We start from the raw sequence: 22,673 nt of genomic DNA, 5'->3' as shown, positions 1-22,673 counted from the left end.
TTTTCTGGAGATATTATCTAAAGAACCATAGAGACTGGACTTCAGAAAGTCCACTCAACTTTTTGTTTCTTTTGATCCCAACAGGATGGTGGTTGTCAACGTTTTCCAATTGGCTGGCAATTGCATTTCTTTCACTTATGCCCAGGATGGGCTGATTCTAGAGGTGTCATTTCAAAATGCCTTTTGAAATTTAGATACACAATATTGTCTAGCTCACCTTTATCCACATCTTTATTCACACCTTCAAAGAAATGTAGTAGATTGGTGAGATAAGATTTCCCTTGACTAAATCCATGCTGGCTTTGTCTCATCAATCCATGCTTATATACTTTGTAATTTTATTCTTTTTAATAGTCTTTAACATTTTGCCCGGCATCAATGTCAGGTCACTGATCTAATTTTTCAAATGACCTCTCAAGCTGTGGCAGCCTCAGTAGTCCATAGCTGCTCGACTCCTATTGAGGACAATTGTAAAGCAGCCACTTCGTCCTCACTCTGTACCTTTACTTCCCACTATTTGGAGCACCATTCCAGACAGGACAGTCTATTTGGGCAAGCAGTTTTACGAAATGTGTTCTTTTTCTAAATTCCAACTCTCCCTCCAGCCCTTTCAGTTTGCCAGGTTGATGTTTGTTAACTGAAGCCCTCTTCCCTAGGGGCATGTTCCTGGCAGCTTTGGAGTCTCATCTGCGAGAAGACGTAACTGCTTGTCCTTAGAGAAAGCAAAGTTACTCACCTGTAGCAGGTGTTCTTCAAGGACAGCAGGTATATATTCTCACAACCCGCCCACATCCCCTAGTTTGCTTATTATCTTTCTTACTGAACTGCAGGTCCAGCAAACCAACATTGGACAGGAATACACTAGCACATGTGGTATGGGCAGAACTAAAATTTGGGTGATGAGTCAAAACCGTATGAGGCAATTTTGCATGGACATTGCCAGACAGACATGAGTCAAAACTGCGTGAGATAATTGCGTGTGGACATTGCCAGGCAGACAATCGCATGCAGGACATCAGTGTGCTGGATTAAAACACAATTTTAAAATGCTACGAGGGGGTGCGTGGAAGGGAAAAACCCCCACTTTACTTAGAACTGTTGGTGCTCCCTTTGGGGGGGATGGGGGAACCCCCTATTACAGAGGAAACTAATTTTTCCCTAAAAAAGAGGGAAAAATTCAATAACTAATTCAATAACCGGTGCTTATAACCTATTGAGTGGGGACATCAATATTCATCTAGAGCAAGTGGATCAACCTGAAATCATAGAGTTCTGGTCTTTTATTTCTTCACTAGGCTTTTTCAAATCATTCCCAATAAAAACCCACCAAATGGGTCATCAATTAGATCTTATTACCTTTTCTTCTAAAGAACCAGTGAATCCTAAAATTTGCTGGAAACAAGCTAATTGGGCTGATTCTTTATGGTCTGATCATAGATTATGTAATTTTGAATTTGACTGGCAATCAAAGACAACTCAATCTAAAAACAATGATAATAAAACAAGAAATAAAAAATTGCACGCTAGCAGAGGTTTGATTAACCCTGTGGAATTTTGGTCCCATTATGATATAGTTTCTAAACATAACAATGAGATTGAATAATTTATGGATTCATGGATCAATACTAGTACCTATATTTTAAATGATATGGCCCCTATTAAACTAAGAAGGAAGAGATTTAGGAATTTAGATGGGTGGTTTAATTCAGATCTTTTAATGTTAAAAAGGGAACTAAGGAAATTGGAGAGACAATGGTTAAAATCTGGAATGCCAGAGCATAGAGAAGCTTGGAGGCAAAAAATTACAAAAAACTGACAAAGGAGAAACGAAAAAATTTTTACGCCCAAAAAATTGGCAATGTATCATCCAATAGAAGTAGCCTTTTTAAATTAGTCAATGATATTTATGATTTGGAGGCATGTACTGTTGCTGCCGGAGAATCTAATTTATCTGCTGATAGTTTGGCTGATATTTTTAATACCAAAATTCAAAAACTGAGGCTTACGTTAATTGATCCTATTAATCATCATTGGTGTTTTCCCATCCTCCAAGGGGCAGATGCACCCAGAGTAGATCTGAGTTGGAATAATTTTACATCTATTGACTGGCAAACCTTTAGTAAGTTCTACAATAAGTATGTTAACTCATACTGTAGACTTGGCAGCTGTCCTCCAAATATTATGAAAGATGCCCTGGTCAACTTTAAGGCCAAACTGTTGATGTGGATTAATTTCTTATTATCCCTAGGGAAATTTCCCGAGGAATAGGGTCAAATTGTGATTATACCAATTAAAAAAAAACACTAAAGAATCATCCAGCATTGCATCTAATTTTAGACCTATTGCCAGTATTCCTCTGGCTACTAAGATACAGGAAGGTTTGGTAAACGCTGAATTAGTTACATACTTGGATAAGTTTAGCATTTTGCATGAGAATCAATCTGTTTTTTGGTCAGGATTTAGTACCGAAACAATCATGGCCTCTCTGATTATTTGCATTCATTATTCAGTCAATGTTTAAGTGTGTTAATTCTGCAGCTAGATCTGAGCAGCGCTTTTGATCTGGTAGATCATACTATTTTGTTGGATTGTTTGGAATCCATTGGAGTCGCAGGTAATGTCTTGAACTGATTTTGTGGTTTCCTGGGTAAAAGATCGTACCAAGTGTTTAAAGAAGATACCTTGTCTTATCGTTGAAAAAACTGTGGGGTCCCGCAGGGTTCACCTCTGTCCCCCACTTTGTTTAATATTTATCTTGCTTCCTTGGGAAATTTGTTGCAAAGTTTAAAGCTCAAGTTCTACATTTATGCGGATGACATTACTATAGTCATCCCATTAACTTGTCTGTCACCGGAGTTCATAAATTTTTTAGCGATTATTTTAAGTCAGATTGAACTTTGAATGACTGCTTATAAATTGAAATTAAATGCGGAAAAAACAATTTTTTTAGCAACTCCCAACGATAAGATTAAAGATACAACATTACACTTGAATGGGTTGGACTATAAAATAAAACAATCCATAAAAATATTGAGTGTGACTCTGGATAAACATCTCACATTGGAACAACATACGGATTTATTGTTTAAGAAATGCATCTCTGTGCTTTGGAAGCTTCATACCATTAAGAAGTATTTCAACAAAACTTCCTTTCATTTACTGGTACAGTCTTCTATCTTAAGTATTCACGATTACTGTAACATTAGATACCTAGGTGCTTACAACAAAGTTTTCAAAAAATTGAGAGTGATTCAGAATACTGCCGTTAGCCTCATTTTTGGTTTAAAAAAATGGGAGCATATCACTCCTTTTTATTTGAAACTCCATTGGTTGCCGATAGAGTCAAGAATTCTGTTCAAATTTTCTTGTATTTGTTATAAATCAGTTTCGGGTTTGTTACCAGGTTATCTTAAGTCTCATTTTTCTTTGAGTCATGCCAAAAAGACCACACGTAGAATGCACTTGTTTTCATATCCCTCCATAAAATCCTGTCGTTATAAGAAGTTCCTTGAGAGAACCCTCTTATTTCAAGCCGCTAAATTGAATGTATGGCTTGGAAAAATTATGTTAGAGGTCTCTTCCTATCTTGATTTTAGAAAATTGTTAAAGACTCAACTCTTTGATAGGCTGGTATCTTAATGCATTCTGCTTCATTTTTTTCAATCAAGTTCCTTATATTCAACTTGATGTATTTTATCTGTTCTATGTATTACTTCTTTCCCTGCCATGCCAGTATTTTCTGCATTATATTGTAAATGCTTTCTGTCTTTATCTGTTTTTAAGTCCATTATTCTAATTTGTATTTTATCTGTATCCCATGTATTAGCTCACCTTGTTGTGAACCGCCTAGAACTTTTTCAGTATGGTGGTATATAAAAATAAAATTATTATTATTATTAAAAAGGCTGTTTCTTCTATAATGGAGGGTTCCCCCCAACACCCCCCACAATGGGAACGCCAACTGTTCTAAGTAAAGTGGGGGGGATTTTCCCCCACACCCTCGGAGCACTTTAAAATTGTGTTTTAATCCAAAGCGTTGACGTCCTGCGTGCGATTGCCTGGCAATGTCCGCACGCGATTGTCTCGCGCGATTTAGTCTATGACCAAAATTTAAAGTGACAGTACACTTTTTGATTGTCCATACCGGTTTCCATGGAGAACATCAATAATATGTGAGAATATATACCTGTTGTCTTCGGAGAACACCTGCTACAGATGAATAACTTTGCTATCTGTTCATATTGGGTTCCATGGATGATGTCACCCATATTTGAGAATAAATACCTGCTGTTCTCAGAGAACACCTGCTACAGGTAAGTAACTTTGCTATATCTACACATGTTGGTAATAAAATCAGCATTTACACATGCAGATTTTCAAGTGATGCCACTGTTTCTTTTTTTATCTGTTTTAAAGTAAGATGTATATTGCTAGATGTCCTGGGATTTTATATGTGTTCTTTGTGGTGGGTCCAAGATGTATCTGAGAGGCCACAACAAAACTATACCAGACTTTTATTCAATAATTTGTTCCACACAAGAGGAAAAAGAGACCAAACGAATTTCCCAGAATTGGTGACCAGTGGACTTTTCCTCAAGCTCCAACCAATTAGTGTCTCTCAAACTGTGTGCCTTGAAGACATTCCGGGTGTGCCACGAGAGATTCCAGAATTTTACTTTAATTTAAAAAAATTCCCTGCATAAGTAGAATAGATGACATATATGGTGCGTACCCAAGTGGCTATCAATATTATGAGCGTCTGTGTGTGTAAGGAGTCATCCGCCCAGACAAGCATCATTCTTTGACATGATTGGTCTTTGAAATGGCAAGTAATATTAGGGCTCCTTTTATCAAGCCGCACTAGCGGTTTAACAGGTGTAATACCGCGTACTAAACCACCAGCCGCGCTAGCTGCTACCGCCTCCCTTGAGCAGGCCAGCGCGGGGGTTAACGCGTGATAAAACATTGCGCACATTAATCCCGCTAGCACGGCTTGATAAAAGGAGCCCTTAGTTTTATTTTTAAATTTTATGCAGTAGTTATCCTAACTTGAGCAATAAAGCAATCAAGGCTTTATTACTGTTTGGATCTTCGTATCTTGGAGAACGTAGATTTTCAACTCTGAGAGAAATTAAATTGAAAAAAAGAGAATGACTGCAGATGATAAATGATGAAATGGGTGTTTGCTTGTCAACTGTTGAGCCACATTTTGAGTTAATTTGCACTCAAAAACAAGCACATCCACTGCATTGATTAGCAATTCTATCTACTTTAATTTCACCGTTGTTACAATTACCCATACATACCTTAAAGAACTTTAAATAAATAACTCTCAAGATTTAAATTTTTGTTGGTTTTGCAATTTTATAATTTCAATTATAATATGCTGTGGAAAAACATTTGCTCCATTTAGTGTGCAAGAGCCAAAAAAGTTTGAGAGATACTGATATATAAAGACAAACTGCAGACCTCACAAATTACCCTGAAGAAAGCCACAACATGATGACTGAACTGTCGGTTTTTTACTTGACTATACATGGCGAGACATGGAAAACTGTAACAAGCATGATACCAGCCATGGAAGCCTAAGAGAGAATTTAGGCAGATTTCCTGCTGAATTTCTTATAATGTTACATTGAATGTTTCTTTTCCCGTGTAGAGGCCCTAAGCAAAAATGGCCAGTCAATGTGAAATTTTAATTACACCTCCATTGAGGATCATTAACATATATGCTCCTCAATCTCTAAAAATATTCCCCAGAGCTATCATCAGTGTTTCATTATTAATGTGTGCAAAAGTTTTCCATTAATACTTAGGGCTTCTTTTACAAAGCCGCACTAGGGCCTTAACGCGTGGAATAGCATGTGCTAAATTGCCGCACGCGTTAGCTGCTTCCGCCTCTTTTGAGCAGGCGGTAGATTTCTGGCTAGTGCGCGCTAATCTGGTGTGTGCAATAAAACCGCTAGCGTGGCTTTGTAAAAGGACCCCTCAATAAATAAGTCCCACTGTTGTCCCCAACAGTCCTTTTATTAATCTAACAGTTAAAATCCTGTGTTTAATTGGCTGAGGATTACCTAAAATGGTTCATGTTTGTTATGTTGTAGATGTCTGATGCATGCTTTATGTTCCATCTACATAACTGTTTTATGTGTGTACTAGTGTTTTAGCCCGTTACATTCGTTACAGTAACGGGTGCTAGAATAGCCCCACCTATACCCTGACTCTGACCCCACCCCATGCCCCGTTTCTATATTTAAGTAGCATAAATTTGTTCTACTCTTTGGGGACCTGTGGTCTGTCTCAGTATGGTAACTCTTATGCTTCTCTGGCTTACTTCCTTTTGTTCTCTAGTCACCTCCTGCCTCATCCCATCCCTGTATACCATGTCCTCCATATCTCTCCTCTTTCCCTCCATCCCTGTGTACCATCTCTTCCCTCTCTTTACCCCTCCTATGGTCTGGTATCTTTATCCTCTTTCCCAGTCTGGCATCTCTCTCCCCTCTTTCTCCTCCCCCCCCCCCCCACTTTTTGTTCTGGCATCTCTGTCTTTCCCTTCCCCTCCCCCTGCTTTAGTCTTGAACCTCTTCCCCCTCCTTCCTTTCCCTGGTCTGACATCTCTCTATTCTCTCTCTGTCCCCCACCCCCTTTCCCATCCAGTAGTCTTAATATCCCCTTTCCTTCCTCTTCCTCCCATGGTCTGGCATCTCTATCTGCCCCTTCACTTTCTTCCCTAGCAGGTCTGGTCCTTTACTTTACTTTTCTCCCCATCCCTGAGGTCCAGCATCTCTTACCCTCACCATGCTATTCTTCCCCATCCCTCACTGAGTGATCCATCCCCATCCCTCACTGCTTGCTCACCGATCTACTTGCGGTGCTGCACTAACTCTTTGGTCGTAGGTAGCATGAGTGAAGTAAACACGCTGCCTCTGGTGACCTGGAAGCTTTCTGTCTGCTACTGTTTTCCGCCTATGTGGGGGCAGGAAGCAGTAGCATAGGAAAAGCTTCTGGGTCACCAAAGGCAGTTTGTTTACTTCACTCATGCTGCCTATGGCCGAAGAGTTAAAGCAGTAGCACTGCGAGAACGGTGAGCAAGCACTGGATTTTGTGAGGGGGGGGGGTCGGCAGCAGGGGACTCCAGATAGGTGCATTGGCCTTGCAGTGGGGTGGGTGGGCAGGGGTCCTATAGTCTCCAGTCCCGCGCAGGAGCAGCGCCCGACCCTCCGCCTGGCCCTATTTGCTGTTCCGAGCTCGGGGCAGTTGTAGGCGTGCATGCGCACTTCTTCCGGCCACGGACATACGGAACACGCAAGTAGAAGTGCGCATGCGCAGCTTAGGGTTTTATTATAGAGATATGGAGCCTTTATTAATGTCAAAAAGCAAAAACATTTTCGCTTCATAAGGGTATAAGTGAAGTTATGCACATTCTATTAACATCATGTTTCTTTTTTGTCTACAGCTTACAATGATCCCAACTTCTTTTATGAGTTTTCAGTTCGGTATCATTCAGCCCCCTGCAAAAGCAGCTACAATATTTCTTTCCAGAAAATGCTGCATGAATTACTAAAAAAGTTGGTAGCAAATCTGTTCTGTGAAGTTTTGATGCTTAAAGCAGATTGCCATCAAGTGAAAATGCAGAGAGCAGGATTACATAATGAAATATTCTTTCTATTTTCAGGTAAATACAGAACATCTTTATGAAACTATTGATAATATTTTGCATTAATAACAGTGGAAACTTAAAATGAAAATAATTTTATTTTTAAAGATTGATTAGTAGCTAAGGATTAAAAAAATATATTCAGTTTGATTAATTTATATTTGTAATATAGACTTTGCTGTTATCACAGATTATTGCAACATTGTATACCTGAGGTGTTCTGATTGTTTGCAAAAGAAATTATAGATGGTACAGTATATAGCAGCAAGTTTTACTGACGTGGTTTTACTGACTTTTTGCCAGTTTCTTCTTTTCTTTCGTTGATAGGTTCATTCTACAAAATAAAAAAAATGTATAAAAAAAATGTAGGTATGGCCTAGTGGAGCCTTATGGATCGCCATTTTGTTTTCTCCCCTCTGCATGGCTCTTGTCTCGGGCTGGTTTTTCCTGCCTATTTTTCCTCCATGCGGTTGTTTTGTTGTGGAACTTGTCTTCACCGACATCCTTCTGTTATTTTAGCAATCTCGGGACCTCAGCCTTGCCGTTTTTTTCTTCCCTTGCTTTTTTCCTCTTCAGCGCATTTTCATGTGTATTCTCCAGAAGCAATTTCCTGTCGACGCCGCCAGGAATCCGGCACCAGTCGATGTCAGGAATCCAACATCAGGTGACGCCAGTGATCCGGTACCCAGCGTACTTCTGGCACTGCTTATCCGGTCCGCACCGCCTGTGATGCTTCTTCTTTGGTAAGTTGGTTTTCTCCTTAGGACTTCAGGTCATTGTAGCAGTGAGTCTAATCCTGCCGACCTTTTTCAGTCCTATCTTTGGCTCCGCTTCGATGTCGATGACTGTCTTGATATGTGCATGTTCATCTTTGAAGCGTGGAGCGACACCGATGGTACCGATCATGAGCCAAGGGTACCAGTGTCCCTTTCTTTTCTTCTATTCCGGAGCCACACCTATGGTACTGGTCATGGACCAAGGGTACTGGTGTTCTTTTCTTTTCTTCCGGAGCCACACCTATGATACCGGTCATGGACCAAGGGTACCAGTGTTCATTTCTTTCTGCTCCGGAACGACACCAATGGTACCAGTCGAGGACCAAGGGTACCAGTGTTCTTTCTTTCTTTCTCCTCTAGGAGCGGCACCGATTGTACCGGTCATAGCCCCTGGGTATGCTGGTGCTTTTATCTTTCTACTCTGGAACGACACCATCGCTACCGATCATGGACAAACGGTACTGGTGTCTTTTTCTCTTTGCTGGGGCTTAAACACCATTGGTACTGGTCATGGCCAACATTACTGGCGTCTTTTTATATTTGCTGGGGCATTACCATTGATACAGGCCATGGACCAATGGTGCCGGTGTCCTTTTTTCTCTGCTTGGGAATGACACCATCGGTACCAGTCATGGACCAACAGTGCCAGTGGCTTTTCCCGTCTGCTTCAGTGGTGCTGTGTGCCTTGATACCAGCTTTTTTCATTTAGGGAGTGTTGCACCTTGTTACCGGCATTGTTTCCATTGGTACTGGTTCTTCATTTTTAACAGTGTTTTCTTTCATGCCACAATTTCGGTCAGCATCGGCATGTTTTCCCTGTTGCTGTCGGTGATGTCGACTTTTCTAATTGGTGTCGACCTCCCTGCTTGATGTCGACTTTTCTATCGACTTCATATTACTGTCGTCATATCTGATCATTGTCTCAGTCCATATCGACATCCAGGTCAATGTCTGACTTTCTTGTCGACATTGACATGTTCAACTGTGATTCCAGTTGTTTGGGTAGTCAGCCCTGTTGACACCATCTCTTCTAGTGCTACCCGGTTACGTTTTTTGATTCTGGGGACATTTTCACTTGAGTCTTCTCTGCTTTTGACGACTCCTATCCCGTGACACCAGTTGTCATTGCAGTTACCAGTGTCGGTATTGTTTTGGTATGGGAAGGCTTTGCAGTCATCAAACTGTATTTGGCCTTCGACTCCTTGATAGTCTTGGCTTTGACTGGTTGAGAGGCTTGGGGTGTCTTAATAATAATAATAATAATAATAACTTTATTTATCCCAGGACAAGCAGGCAGCATATTCTTGACTGATGGGTGACGGCACCGACGGAGCCCCGGTACGGACAATTTTAGAGTGATTGCACTCTAAGAACTTGGAAAGTTCTGGTAGGCCGCACCGCGCACGCACGAGTGCCTTCCCGCCCGACAGAGGCGCGCGGTCCCCAGTTTCTTAGTTTCCGCGGAGCTAAGAAGACGCGTCTCTCTCAACGGCCGTTGTGAGAGAATTTTTGTGTAAACTTCCCGCTCGCGTAAACTTGTTAAGGAAATTTTATTTCCTTTCCTTTTTTCTTTATTTTCTTTATTTAAAAAAAAAAACAAAAAAACTTTGGTTTTTTTCCTTCTTTTTCGGTTTTGCCCCGGCGGGGCCTTTTGCCACCATCGAGGCCTCGGCCTTCGATTTGGCTGAAGCCGTTTTTACATTCATGCCCCCTCAACCCGGCTTCAAGAAGTGCCAGCGGTGTGCACGACCAATTTCACTAACTGACCCACATAATTGGTGTCTCCAGTGTCTTGGTCCCGACCATCGAGCGTCTACCTGCACCCGCTGTGCGACTTTGAAAAAGAGAACTCTTAAAAATAGAGAAATTCAACAGAAATTACTATTTGGTGCCGAAATGTCTGATTCTACAACACCGGCAACGACATCGGCACCGGCGCAGTCGGCACCCACATCATCTACACCACGCGATACCGCGTCGGTGTCGACTCCTTCAGGTAAGCCGGCTAAGAAGCCTTCCCCGTTGGAGCGTCCTCCGGTCTCGATGGCAGCGAGCCCAATCCTGCCGACCTCGAGGCGCTCACGGAAGCGCTCCGCCCCAATAGAGGTGAGCCCCTCTACATCGGGTTCCTCATCCTCGGGGCGTAGAGCGGCACCGCAGGTACCACAAAAGAAAAAAGCGGTACCGGTGCCTTCCCTCGAAGTCCGTATAGCTGCTGTTCTACAGGTGCAACTTAAAGAACAGTTACAGCACCTCCTGCCTTCGTTCCTGGCACCGAATCTGCCGGTACCAGTTCGGTCTGAGCCACCGGTACCGACAGTGGACCGTCCTATTTTATCGACGTCCACCTTGTCGGTACCGGTACAATCTGTCTCCTCGGTCTCCATGCCGATTCTTGCACCGGAGCCGAGAGCTCACCATCAAGCTGTACAGACTTCGGCTCCGGTGCATACAGTGACATCTCCCGGTACCGAGTCAGGCAGGTCAGGGAAGTCTCTTCGTAAATCCCGTCATTTAGAGCCTTCCACACCGGAATCTCGAGACCGGAGTTTTCAAATTCGAGATCCTGACTTGTGGGGGGACTCAGAGGATCCTATTCTTTCTGAGGGGGAATGCTCTTCTGGTGATGAGGACCCGTCTGCTTTAGGACCCTCCTCTAGACCAGAGATATCTTCTTTTTCTTCCTTTTTAAAGGAAATGTGTGACTCTCTCTCCATTCCTTTGGAGGCTGAGTCAAAGAAATCCAAAGTTTTTCTAGATGCCTTGGATTTTGACCAGCCTCCAAAGGAATATCTTAAGTTACCTCTCCATGACATCTTGAGAGAGACTTTTTATAAGAATCTGGAATCTCCTTTAACTATTCCTGGAGCTCCCCGAAAATTGGATTCCTTGTATAAGGTCATTCCTATCCCTGGGTTTGACAAACCCCAACTGCCTCATGAGTCCCTTTTGGTTGAGTCCACTTTAAAAAAGTCCAAAGGGGCTAGTGTATATGCTTCAGTCCCTCCTGGCAGAGAGGGCAAATCCATGGATAAGTTTGGGAAAAGACTATACCAAAATGCAATGTTGGCCAATCGATCAGGAAACTACGCATTTCATTTCTCTTTCTATCTTAAGCAGCTTATTCAGAATCTCACTGCTTTTGAGAAATATCTTCCTGATCGGAAAAAGTCTACTTTTCACCAAACTTGTTCCTCTCTTTTACAGCTTCGTAAATTCATGGTCAGATCCATTTATGATACCTTCGAGCTGACCTCCAGGGCCACAGCCATGTCAGTGGCCATGCGACGGCTAGCCTGGCTTCGGGTTTCAGAACTCGACGTCAATCACCAGGATCGACTAGCCAATTCACCTTGCTTGGGGGATGAGCTGTTTGGAGATTCCATGGACTCCACTACTCAAAAATTATCGGCTCATGAGACTAGATGGGACACGCTTCTTAAAACTAAGAAGCCTCCACCAACCAGGCCTTTTCGTCCACAATCAACCTACCAACGTAGATTTGTGGCTCGTCCTCTGCCTCAAGCTGCACAACAGCCTAGACGTCAGAGACAACAACGTCCAGCTGCTAGACAACCTCAACAACAGCAGCAGGTAAAACCTACACCTTCACAAAAGTCTACACAACCCTTTTGACTTGGTTCTCCAGAACATAGCCAGTCTTGTTCCTTCTTCCCAACTTCCACAGCCTATAGGAGGACGCCTTACTTATTTCATAAGCTATTGGGAACTTATCACGTCAGATCAGTGGGTCCTGAACATCATCCACCACGGCTACTCTCTCAACTTTCAGACTCTACCTCCTCCAAGTCAACCAAAAGAGTCTGCTTTGCACACTCCTCAGTCTTTCCTTCTTCTCCAGGAGGTTCAATCCCTCCTCCTCCTGAACGCCATAGAGGAGGTTCCTCTAGATCAAAAGGGGCAGGGGTTTTACTCCCCAAAAAAACAGGAGATCTCAGACCCATTCTAGATCTCCGCGATCTCAACAAGTATTTGGTCAAAGAAAAGTTCAAGATGCTTTCTCTGGCCACTCTTTATCTTCTTCTCAATCAAGGCGACTGGCTATGTTCCCTCGATCTCAAAGACGCATACACTCATATACCTGTCAATCTGGCCTCCAGACAATATCTATGCTTCATGATCAATCGTTGTCATTACCAATACAAGGTGCTGCCCTTCGGTCTTGCCTCCTCTCCAAGAGTGTTCATCAAATGTCTGATTGTGGTGGCTGCCTTTCTACGATCTCACCACCTTCAGGTCTTCCCTTACCTGGACGACTGGTTAATCAAGGCCAATGCACCTCAGACTGTTCTTCTGGCCACCAACCAAACCATCAGGTTTCTTCAACTTCTGGGGTTCGAGATCAATCTACCCAAATCTCATCTCATCCCCACTCAGAGACTTCAATTCATAGGAGCTGTCTTGGACACAGTCCTCATGAGAGCGTTCCTGCCGTCCAACCGTCTTCAAACGCTTCAATCTCTATGCCAGCAGGTGCTTCCACAGCGTTCCATCTCGGCAAAGCAAATGATGATTCTCTTGGATCACATGGCGTCCACGGTTCATGTCACACCCCTCGCACGTCTTCACCTGCGCACTCCTCAATGGACCCTTGCTACTCAGTGGTCCCAAGCGACGGATCCTTGCTCATGTCACATATCTGTGACGTCATCTCTTCGTCAGTCTCTACAATGGTGGTTGATATCCTCAAATCTATCCAGAGGTCTTCTGTTCCATCAACCTCCTCATCAACTAGTCATCACCACCGATGCCTCTCCTTATGCATGGGGAGCTCATTTGAACCAGTTCCAAACTCAAGGCCTTTGGACAGACCAGGAAAAGAAGCATCACATCAATTTCCTGGAACTCAGAGCGATGTTTTATGCCCTCAAGGCCTTTCAGCATCTTCTCTTTCCTCAAGTTATCCTGTTGTGCACAGACAATCAAGTTGCGATGTACTACATCAACAAACAGGGTGGGACGGGCTCTCGCCTCTTATGCCAGGAAGCCCAGAAGATCTGGACTTGGGCCAGAAATCACCATCTATTCCTGAAAGCTATTTACATTCAGGGAGAGAAGAATTCCTTAGCGGACAAGCTCAGCAGAATTCTCCAGCCTCACGAGTGGACTCTCGATCCTGTAACTCTATAATCCATCTTCACTCAATGGGGCACTCCGCAGATAGACCTCTTTGCAGCTCCTCACAATCACCAGCTGCCCCTTTTCTGCTCCAGACTCTACTCTCCTCACCGTCTGGCAGCGGATGCATTTCTCCTCGATTGGTCCAATCTGTTCCTGTACGCTTTCCCTCCTCTGCCTCTCATGTTGAGAACCTTGTTCAAGCTCAAGAGGGAACGAGCAACCATGATTCTGATTGCTCCGAGGTGGCCCAGGCAACATTGGTTCTCCCTTCTACTTCAACTCAGTTCCAGGGAACCTTTTCTTCTGCCACTGTATCCTTCTCTGCTTACACAGCATCAGGAAACCCTTCTACATCCCAACCTCCAGTCTCTGCACCTGACAGCTTGGTATCTCTCGGGCTGACTTCTCATGATACGCTTTTGTCTCAGCCTGTTCGTTTAATTCTGGATGCCTCCAGAAAACCGGCCACTCTTCAATGTTACCATCAGAAGTGGACACGTTTTTCTTCCTGGTGTCTTCTCCATCATCATGATCCCACTTCCCTTGCAGTGGAGACCTTGTTGGATTATCTTCTTTCTTTGTCAGACTCTGGCCTCAAGTCCACTTCAATCAGAGTCCATCTCAGTGCTATAGCGGCTTTTCATGAGCCAGTCCATGGAAAACTCCTCTCAGCTCATCCCTTGGTGTCCAGGTTCATGCGGGGTCTTTTTAATGTTAAACCACCTCTTAAAGCCCCTCCTGTTATCTGGGATCTCAATGTGGTTCTCTCCGTTTTAATGAAACCTCCATTTGAACCATTAGCTACCGCTTCTTTCAAGTTTCTCACTTGGAAGGTACTTTTCCTTATTGCTCTTACCTCTGCCAGGAGGGTCAGTGAGCTACATGCACTGGTTGCAGATCCACCTTTTACGGTCTTTCATCATTACAAAGTGGTTCTGCGTACACATCCAAAGTTTCTCCCTAAGGTTGTCTCTGAATTCCATCTCAACCAATCCATTGTTCTGCCTGTCTTCTTTCCGAAACCTCATTCTCATTCTGGGGAACAGGCCCTTCATACTTTGGATTGTAAGAGGGCTCTAGCTTACTATCTAGAGCGTACGAAACCCCACAGATCAGTTCCCCAACTCTTTCTGTCCTTTGATCCGAACAAATTGGGACGTCCTGTTTCTAAACGTACGTTGTCTAATTTGCTGGCAGCGTGCATTTCATTCTGTTATGCTCAGACCGGACTGACACTGGAAGGTTCTGTCACGGCCCATAGAGTCCGAACAATGGCAGCATCTGTAGCTTTCCTCCGTTCCACTCCTATTGAGGAAATCTGCAAGGCTGCTACTTGGTCCTCAGTTCATACTTTTACATCTCATTATTGTCTGGATGCATTCTCCAGATGGGATGGACACTTCGGCCAGTCTGTTTTGCAAAATTTATTTTCTTAATGGCCAACCTTCCCTCCATCCCTCTTTTTGTTAGCTTGGAGGTCACCCATCAGTCAAGAATATGCTGCCTGCTTGTCCTGGGATAAAGCACAGTTACTTACCGTAACAGGTGTTATCCAGGGACAGCAGGCAGATATTCTTGCGTCCCTCCCACCTCCCCGGGTTGGCTTCTTAGCTGGCTTATCATAACTGGGGACCGCGCGCCTCTGTCGGGCGGGAAGGCACTCACGCGTGCGCGGTGCGGCCTACCAGAACTTTCCAAGTTCTTAGAGTGCAATCACTCTAAAATTGTCCGTACCGGGGCTCCGTCGGTGCCGTCACCCATCAGTCAAGAATATCTGCCTGCTGTCCCTGGATAACACCTGTTACGGTAAGTAACTGTGCTTTTTGTATACCGCAATACCACGAGCAGTTCAGAGCAGTTTACAGAGGAAGAGACTGTACACAGACAGCGATGTTACAGAGAAAAATTTCTAATTACATTGGTAAGCTGGGGGAAGCTAGGTCTATCCGGAAGTGTTTCAGAGAACTTACAAAGCAGGAAGGGGGTCAGAGGAATTTGTCAAAGAGATAGGTTTTAGTTGATTTCCTGAAGGACTGGTAGGAGGGTGAGTTGGAAATGAGGGTGGATAGATATTCCATTTGCCTGCTTGAAATGACAGTGTTCTGTCAAGGAATCTCTTGTAGATACAGCCTTTCGGGGAGGGGAAGGCGAACAGATAGGCATTATGTGTGCAAGTGGTGCCTGGAAGTTCAAAGTGATGCGATAGGTAGATTGGGATAGACAAGTTATGGTTTTGAAGCAGAGACAGGCAAACCTGAAGATGACCCTTGCCTCCATCGGCAGCTAGTGTAGTTTTCTGTAGTACGGGCTTATGTGATCGGATTTTTTGAGACCATAGATGAGGCGAACGGCTGTATTCTGAATGAGTCTCAGTCGTTTGGTGATTTTCTTGAAGGAACCCAAGTATATGATTTTGTAATTATCTAAGGTGCTTAAGATTAGGGAGTGAACCAACAAACGAAAGGAGAGGAAGTCAAAATAGTGTTTGATGGTACAAAGTTTCCAGAGGGTGCCAAAGCATTTTTAAACTTGAGCGTTAGTATGGTCTTCAAATGACAGGCATCGGTCTAGGATGACTCCAAGGATTTTGATGGTAGGGTTGATTGGGTAGGTTAACCCGTTTAATTTCAAGGAGGTGTTTGTTAGTTTGTGGTTGGGACTTGCTAGGAAAAGCTTGGTTTTTTCTGGGTTCAGTTTTAGTTTGAAGTGAGTGTCATCCACATATATGTATGATTTCAATTTTAAATCAGATAACATATGTCCCAGTGGTGCCATGTAGACATTGAATAGAGAAGGAGAGAGAGGATCCCTGTGGGACTCCGCAGGGGTTACACCAGGAATGGGAGAAGGCTCTTTCGCTGTGGACCTGGTAAGTGCGTTTTTTTAAGAAGCCCGTAAACCAGGTTAGGATCTGTCCAGAGATGCCAATAGAATCGAGGCATCTGAGCAGAATGTCATGGTTGACAAGGTCAAAGGCACTGCTCAGGTCAAACTGAAGTACCAATGCGCTTTTTCCCAGGGAGAATAGATGGAGGAGGTAGTCTGTCAGTGAGGCTAAGACTGTTTCCGTGCTATAATTTGTACGAAATCCAGATTGAGAGTCGTGTAGAATGTCGAACTTCTCTAGGTAAGTCATGAGATCAAGGTTAACTAGGCCTTCCATTAGTTTGAGGAAAAGAAGTATGTTGGCAATGGGTCTGTAGTTGGCAACCGAGGTGACTGGCTCCTTGGAGTTTTTGATAATAGGAGATATGAGAATGTGACCGAGTTCCGATGGGAAGTAGCTGGTGGACAAGCAAAGTGTAACCCAGTTGAAAAGTTCAGCTTTAAATGGGAGGGGGGCTGTTTTCATGATGGTAAGCAGTTGGATTTCGCATATTTAGAATAGAGCTTGAGGAATTGGTTCCAGTTTGGGTTTTCGAAGTGATTCCAGGTCATGTCTGCAATTGAGCTCTCATTTCCTGGAGCAGGAAGATTGATAGATAGGTCGATGCTTGTAGTTATAAGGGATGTTTTCAGATTACGAATTTTTGAAGCGAAGTAGTCGGCTAGGATAGAAGCAGGGGGTTGGAGGTCTGTCAGAGAATGTTTATGTAGCTCAGTATCAAATAATGAATTGACAATTCTGAAGAGTTCTTTGCTGTTCAGCGAAGGAGAATTAATTGATTGGGAATAATGTTTGCAGCGCTTTTCTTTAATCATTCATTTGTACTCTTTGACTTTTAGTTGCCAGGTGAATCTATCCTGTTCTTTTCCTGATTTGCATCGTACTCTTTCCAGTTTACGTATTTCTCATTTTTGTGCCAGTAATTCGGCATCGTACCAGCAGGCTGTTACGCGGTGTCTTTTTTGCAGACTTTCAATGGTGCAATGTCGTTTAGAACCTGGTTGCTGAAATTTTTCCATCCTAGGATGAAGTTTGGATCGGAGTCCGGGATGGATGTTAAGGGATAGTGCGACCAAAATTCTTCCAGGTTTAGTTGTCCTCTTGTCCAGATCGTTTTCTCTCTGTGATTGAATCTTGGTTTTCCTTTAGGTGGTTTCTTGGTTCAGTGTAATTCGAAATTACAAAGGAGGTGGTCTGACCAGGGAGTGTTAGTCCAGGTTTCGCTTATAAAGCTTATGCTGGGGGTGATTGGAGCATTGGTGAGAGATGTGATTAAGTCTAGGTGGTGACCTTTCCTGTGGGTTTTTGTCGGGGGTGGTTTGGAAAAGCCTAGAGATGTGAGGAAGGAGAGTAGATCTGCTATGTTGGAATTCTCTTCCTGTTCGAGGTGTAAATTAAAATCGCCAGCTAGTAGATTGTAAGTGCCGGCTACAGAGTTGGTAAGGAGGAATTCGTAGAGATCTTCTTTTGCTAAGTTCCATTTGTTAGGGGGCATTAAGAAACTATGACGATCCAATTGTCTTTGCAGTCTTCTTTAGATATTTTGCAAGTGAAAATTTCCAGGTCGTTGGTTAGTTTAGAGTCAAGTGTTTGAAATTTGAAATGATCTCGGAGAATTATTGCTAGACCACCTCTTCTTTTTGAGTTTCTCGATAGAGGAATAATTTTGTAATCTGCTGGTAGTATATCGTTTATGATAGCATCCTGGTCAGAGATTAGCCATGTTTCAGTTAAAAGTAAGATGTCTAGGTGTGTTTCTTCCAGCCGGTCTTTGACTAGTTGAGCTTTGTTCCTGACCAGTCGGATGTTCAGATATGCTCCTGAGATAGTGTAGTGTTCTGAGGGCGTAGAGGACTCAGCACATTGTATGTTTTTTAGGGATCGTTTTCTTCTATGTGATGGTTTGTAGGAATGGCGGTTAGCATCTACCACGGTGATAGGAAAGGGGCCTGTTTCCAGGCAGTCATGGAGGACTCGAGGGGGGTGGAGAGACTTTTCAGGCCCAGTGATTATATCCCATGTGAAGTGGGTTGGGATTGGTTCAAATGCTAAGGCTCTTGAGACCCAATTTCTTATTCCAAGCAAGTAGAGGAGGAGTAGGGCTATTAACTTTCCTGTAAAGTCGGCCATGTGGTTAAAGGAGGGGATTGAAGTGAGAGAGACAGAGGCCAGCTGGTCAAAGAGGGGGGGAGCAGGCTGGAATTTGTGTAGAGAGGGGGAAGAAGAGCTTCACTACGCTCACTGAGCTGAGGGAAAGATGGCCAGACGTTGGGTCAGGACTAGAGGAGGGAGGCCGGACGACCGCCTAGTGGGAGGAGGAACTGGTAGTTGGCAGATCCTGCAAGAACTTGATAGGTATACCAGTCATGCAAAACTTAGAATGTACTTGGAATTAGCTGGAGGCATGCAGGTACTTAATAAATTATCCGGACATGCTGGTAGTAATTTGGCTAGTCGAGCTGGGGTCGTACAAACAGATTAACTGGAGACAGTTTAGAACTACTCCCCATCTCTCTCTGAAGTGGTGGGTGCTTCTTCATCACATGTGCTTTTTTCCCTTGAGTGGGGTTCGCAAAGCCTTCATAATTGCACCATTAGGGAATTTTCTGTAAATGCATTCCTTTGGGAGTTGACTTTGTACAGTCATTTCTTTCCCTATGGAATTTATTTTCCTTCCTTGTCTTTATCTCCTCCAGGGTGGTTTGCTTCCCTTCCTGGATCTCTATGGAGACTTTTTGAGCACGTCCTATGAAGTAGTTCCCATATGTCTTTGCTTCCTTCCTGATAGAGTTCCTCCTCATGATTAGGCAGAGTGGACAAGGCTTACTAGATTCCCCTACTGCCTGAATGGTTTTCCTTGACATTCATTGGTGTGCACATTCCATGTAGCCACTTTTCCATTTGAGTACCTGTTTTTGCAGATCTATTTTTTACAGATCTGGTCTGCATCTGAGTGTCTGTCTTTATCATTACTCAACAGGACAGGTTATTGAATATGTCTGATGTGGGAACGTGTCCCTGGGGCTGTGCTGGAAAATGTTTCCTCTACATTATGGACCTGGTGAGTTTTCTCTGGCCGCATCTGTGTAGCAGTTTTCACTGTCACGGTGGCTGTATTCTCAGTCTTCCTGTACTCCTACGAGCCTAGGCTCTCCGAGTTTTCTTCATCTGGAGACTTTATTTACTTAATCTTTTCCTCCTGCTCTCAGACTTAGTTTTCTTTTGAGAGTCTGCGTGGGATCTTAGGCAGTCCTCCCTGTTTTCTCCTGCTAATTCTCCTTGAAGGGTTCTCTTCGATTACTGGTCTTTCTCTTAATTATCAAGGCCACTGGATGACGGTGTTGGTTTTTTTTTTCTGGATTTCAAACTTCATGGCTCTGCTTCCTGATTTTCCGGGCAGCCGCTACAGGCTCCAATTCATATGGTTTTCAAGCTTTGTTTTTCCACTGTATTCCTTACCAGTTTGGGGGTTTTTCTTCTCAGATTATTCAGGGAGTGTCTGATGTGCTGGACACATCTATTCGATTACAGGGCTTTCTTGTTTTTCCATTTTTTGAACATCCAGTATTTTACCCGGTTGTTTTTTCCATACCCGTATTCATGTCTGTGTTTCTTTGGGGTACTTCTTGACTCCACTCTCCTGAGAGTGTTTCTTTTTAAGATTGTTTTCAATCTTACACACCTTTCTTTTGAACAGGCATTCTCCTGTTTCTGTTATGCCACGGGTCAGCCTACATTCTTGTACTCCTCAGTGGTCTTTTGTTTTCCAGTGGTACCAGGCGAGGGCTTGTCTCTCAAAACTTGTATATCTTTGATCTCCTCTAGTCTATATGGAGGTTCCCTTTTCTATTTGTTACCTCCTTGCATGGTCTTCATGCTTGCTGCATCTAATTTCTCCCTGGGGGTTCATATGGGCATTCTACAGCCCCAGGGTCTTTTGACTGCCAGGCATCGGATTTTTCCCAAATATTTTCTAATGATATTTTTAGGACCTCATGATTTTTATCATCTACTCTGTCCTCAAGTCCTCCTTCCTTGCACAGTCAATTCAGGGGTTTTACACTATATGTAATTGAGCAAGGAATCTAGGGCTCTCTTGTTATGTCAGGAGGCCCTGTTTTTGTGACCTTGGAGGCGATTGGCCATCTGCTCTTGCTGCTATTCATGGGAAGCTGAATTTTCTAGCAGCCAATTTCAGCAGGATTCTTTAATCCTTTTACTCCAGGAGTTTTCTTCGTCTGGCAATGGTTCTTTTTCTCCTGATTTGGGCGAGCATATTTTTATATATATTCCCTTCGCTTCTTCTCGTGTTGGACTTTTTCTTCAAGCTCATGACAGCTGTTATCACCATGATGCACGGTGACCCAGTCAACATGGGTTCTCTCTTCTTCATCCACTCAAATTTTGGGAGCCCTTTCTTCTTCTCATTTTCCTGCTCTGTTCACTCCGACTCAGGACTCTTTGATTTCTTCTAATCTTCATTGTTTTTTTCTTTGGGCTGCATCCATTTCATTTACATCTTTTTCAGCCTGTTTGTTGATTTCTGCCAGGACAACAGCCACTTGCCCTTGTTGATATCAAAAGTGGTTTTCTTTCCTGGTGTCTTTTTCTCTGCCTGTTTCCACCTTTCTAACCGGTGGTATTTTTTCTTTGTTTAATTCTAGTCTCGAGTCTAAAGCTCTCAGACTTCTTTTTAATGCTATTGCATTTTTTTCCTTGATCTGTCGAGGAGCAACCTCTTTCTGATTTCTTCTCTGGTTCCCAGGCTCATGACAGGGGTTTTTTCATGTGTGTAACCACACCTTATTCCTTCTTCTGTCGTCTGGACTATTCCTGTGGTTCTTTCCTGGTTGTTGATGCTACTATTTGTATGAATGGCATCATCTCCACTTGAGTTTATTACCTGAAAATGTTTTTTCCTTATGTCTCTCACCTCTTCCATGGGGATCGGTGAGTGTTCATGCCCTGCTAGCAGCTTCATCTTTATCAGTCTTTCATCAAGCCAAGGTGATTCTGTGTTCATGTCCACAGTATCTTCTACTATTTTCATTTCGCTCAGTCAGTTCTTCTGTCTGTGTTTCCTGCACCTCATTTTTCCTACGAGGATCCTGGCTTGATATGTTTTCTCCTATAAGTGTTTTTTTGTCCTTGTTACGCAGGTTGGAGCCACAGTGATTTTATTCCAATCTTTTCTTTTGATTCAACTCAGTTTGGATATCCTATATTCATGGGAACGATTTTCACTTGACTGATTGCCTCCCTCTCGTTCTTCTTAACTCAGACTGGCCTGACACGGGGATATCGTGTCCCACTTCCTAAGTTTGAGTTCTGGCAGCTTTTGTTATTTTCCTTATAGTTACATTACTGAGGAACTCTGTACAGCTGCCACCTGGTTCTCAGTTCATTCCTTCACTTCTCACTATTGTCTGGTTTTTTCTCAAGACGGGATAGGCACTTCGGCCATTATGTTTTCCAATTGTATTTCTTTGGCCAACTCTCCCACCATCCCATCTCTGTTAGCTTGGAGTTCACCCATCAATGAGAATATGCTGCCTGCTTGTCCTGGGATAAAGCACAGTTACTTACCGTAACAGGTGTTATCCAGGGAAAGCAGGCAGATATTCTCACAACCGACCTACCTTCTAAGCTGGCTTATCTTAACTGAGGGACCTCGTGCCTACGTTGGGCGGGAAGGCACTCTTGCATGCGCGGTGCGGGTGTCAGCTTTTTCTAGTTCTTGAAGTGTCCATACCGGGGCTCCGTCTGTGCCGTCACCCATCAGTGAGAATATCTGCCTGCTGTCCCTGGATAACACCTGTTACGGTAAGTAACTGTGCTTTCTTGTGTGAGTTGTTTGCTGCTCCTAGGACAATCTTTTGGAATACCTGTGGAGCCAGCCTGTTTGATGTCTCTTCAGGAGCTTGGGGTCCATTCCCCTGGGAGCTGTTCACCTGCTGAATTATCAGAGACCTGAGCACAAGCTGTGGGGCCCCTGTGTAACAATCCTCTTAGTATCAGGGAGCCGACTGCATAGGCGCTACAAAGCTAAGCCGAAACCGATAACGTGGAAGAAATGTGGTTGACTTTGAAAGCCACCATACAAGAAGCAACAAACCGCTGTGTTAAATCAGTAGGTAAACGGCGAAGGAACAATAAGCCACAGTGGTTCTCTGCGGAGATTTCGGACCTCATCAAGGAGAAGAAAAAAGCA

The 22,673-nt window shown here is 43.5% G+C and overlaps 1 protein-coding gene across 2 annotated transcripts in view; it reads left to right on the top strand.

Annotated features, from left to right (window-relative positions):
* ZPBP (zona pellucida binding protein) overlaps positions 1-22,673 on the top strand; it is a 263,439-nt gene that overhangs the window by 117,194 nt on the left and 123,572 nt on the right. For both annotated transcript variants that reach the window (XM_033930478.1, XM_033930479.1), the window contains exon 5: positions 7,457-7,675. In XM_033930478.1, coding sequence (XP_033786369.1) covers positions 7,457-7,675 — 219 coding nt within the window. The remainder of the gene's footprint in view (positions 1-7,456; positions 7,676-22,673) is intronic.

This window comes from Geotrypetes seraphini, chromosome 2 (assembly GCF_902459505.1).
Source record: "Geotrypetes seraphini chromosome 2, aGeoSer1.1, whole genome shotgun sequence".
NCBI lineage: Eukaryota > Metazoa > Chordata > Amphibia > Gymnophiona > Dermophiidae > Geotrypetes > Geotrypetes seraphini.
The sequence above is the reverse complement of the archived record's forward strand: the minus strand, read 5'-3'. Positions and strand labels throughout refer to the sequence as shown.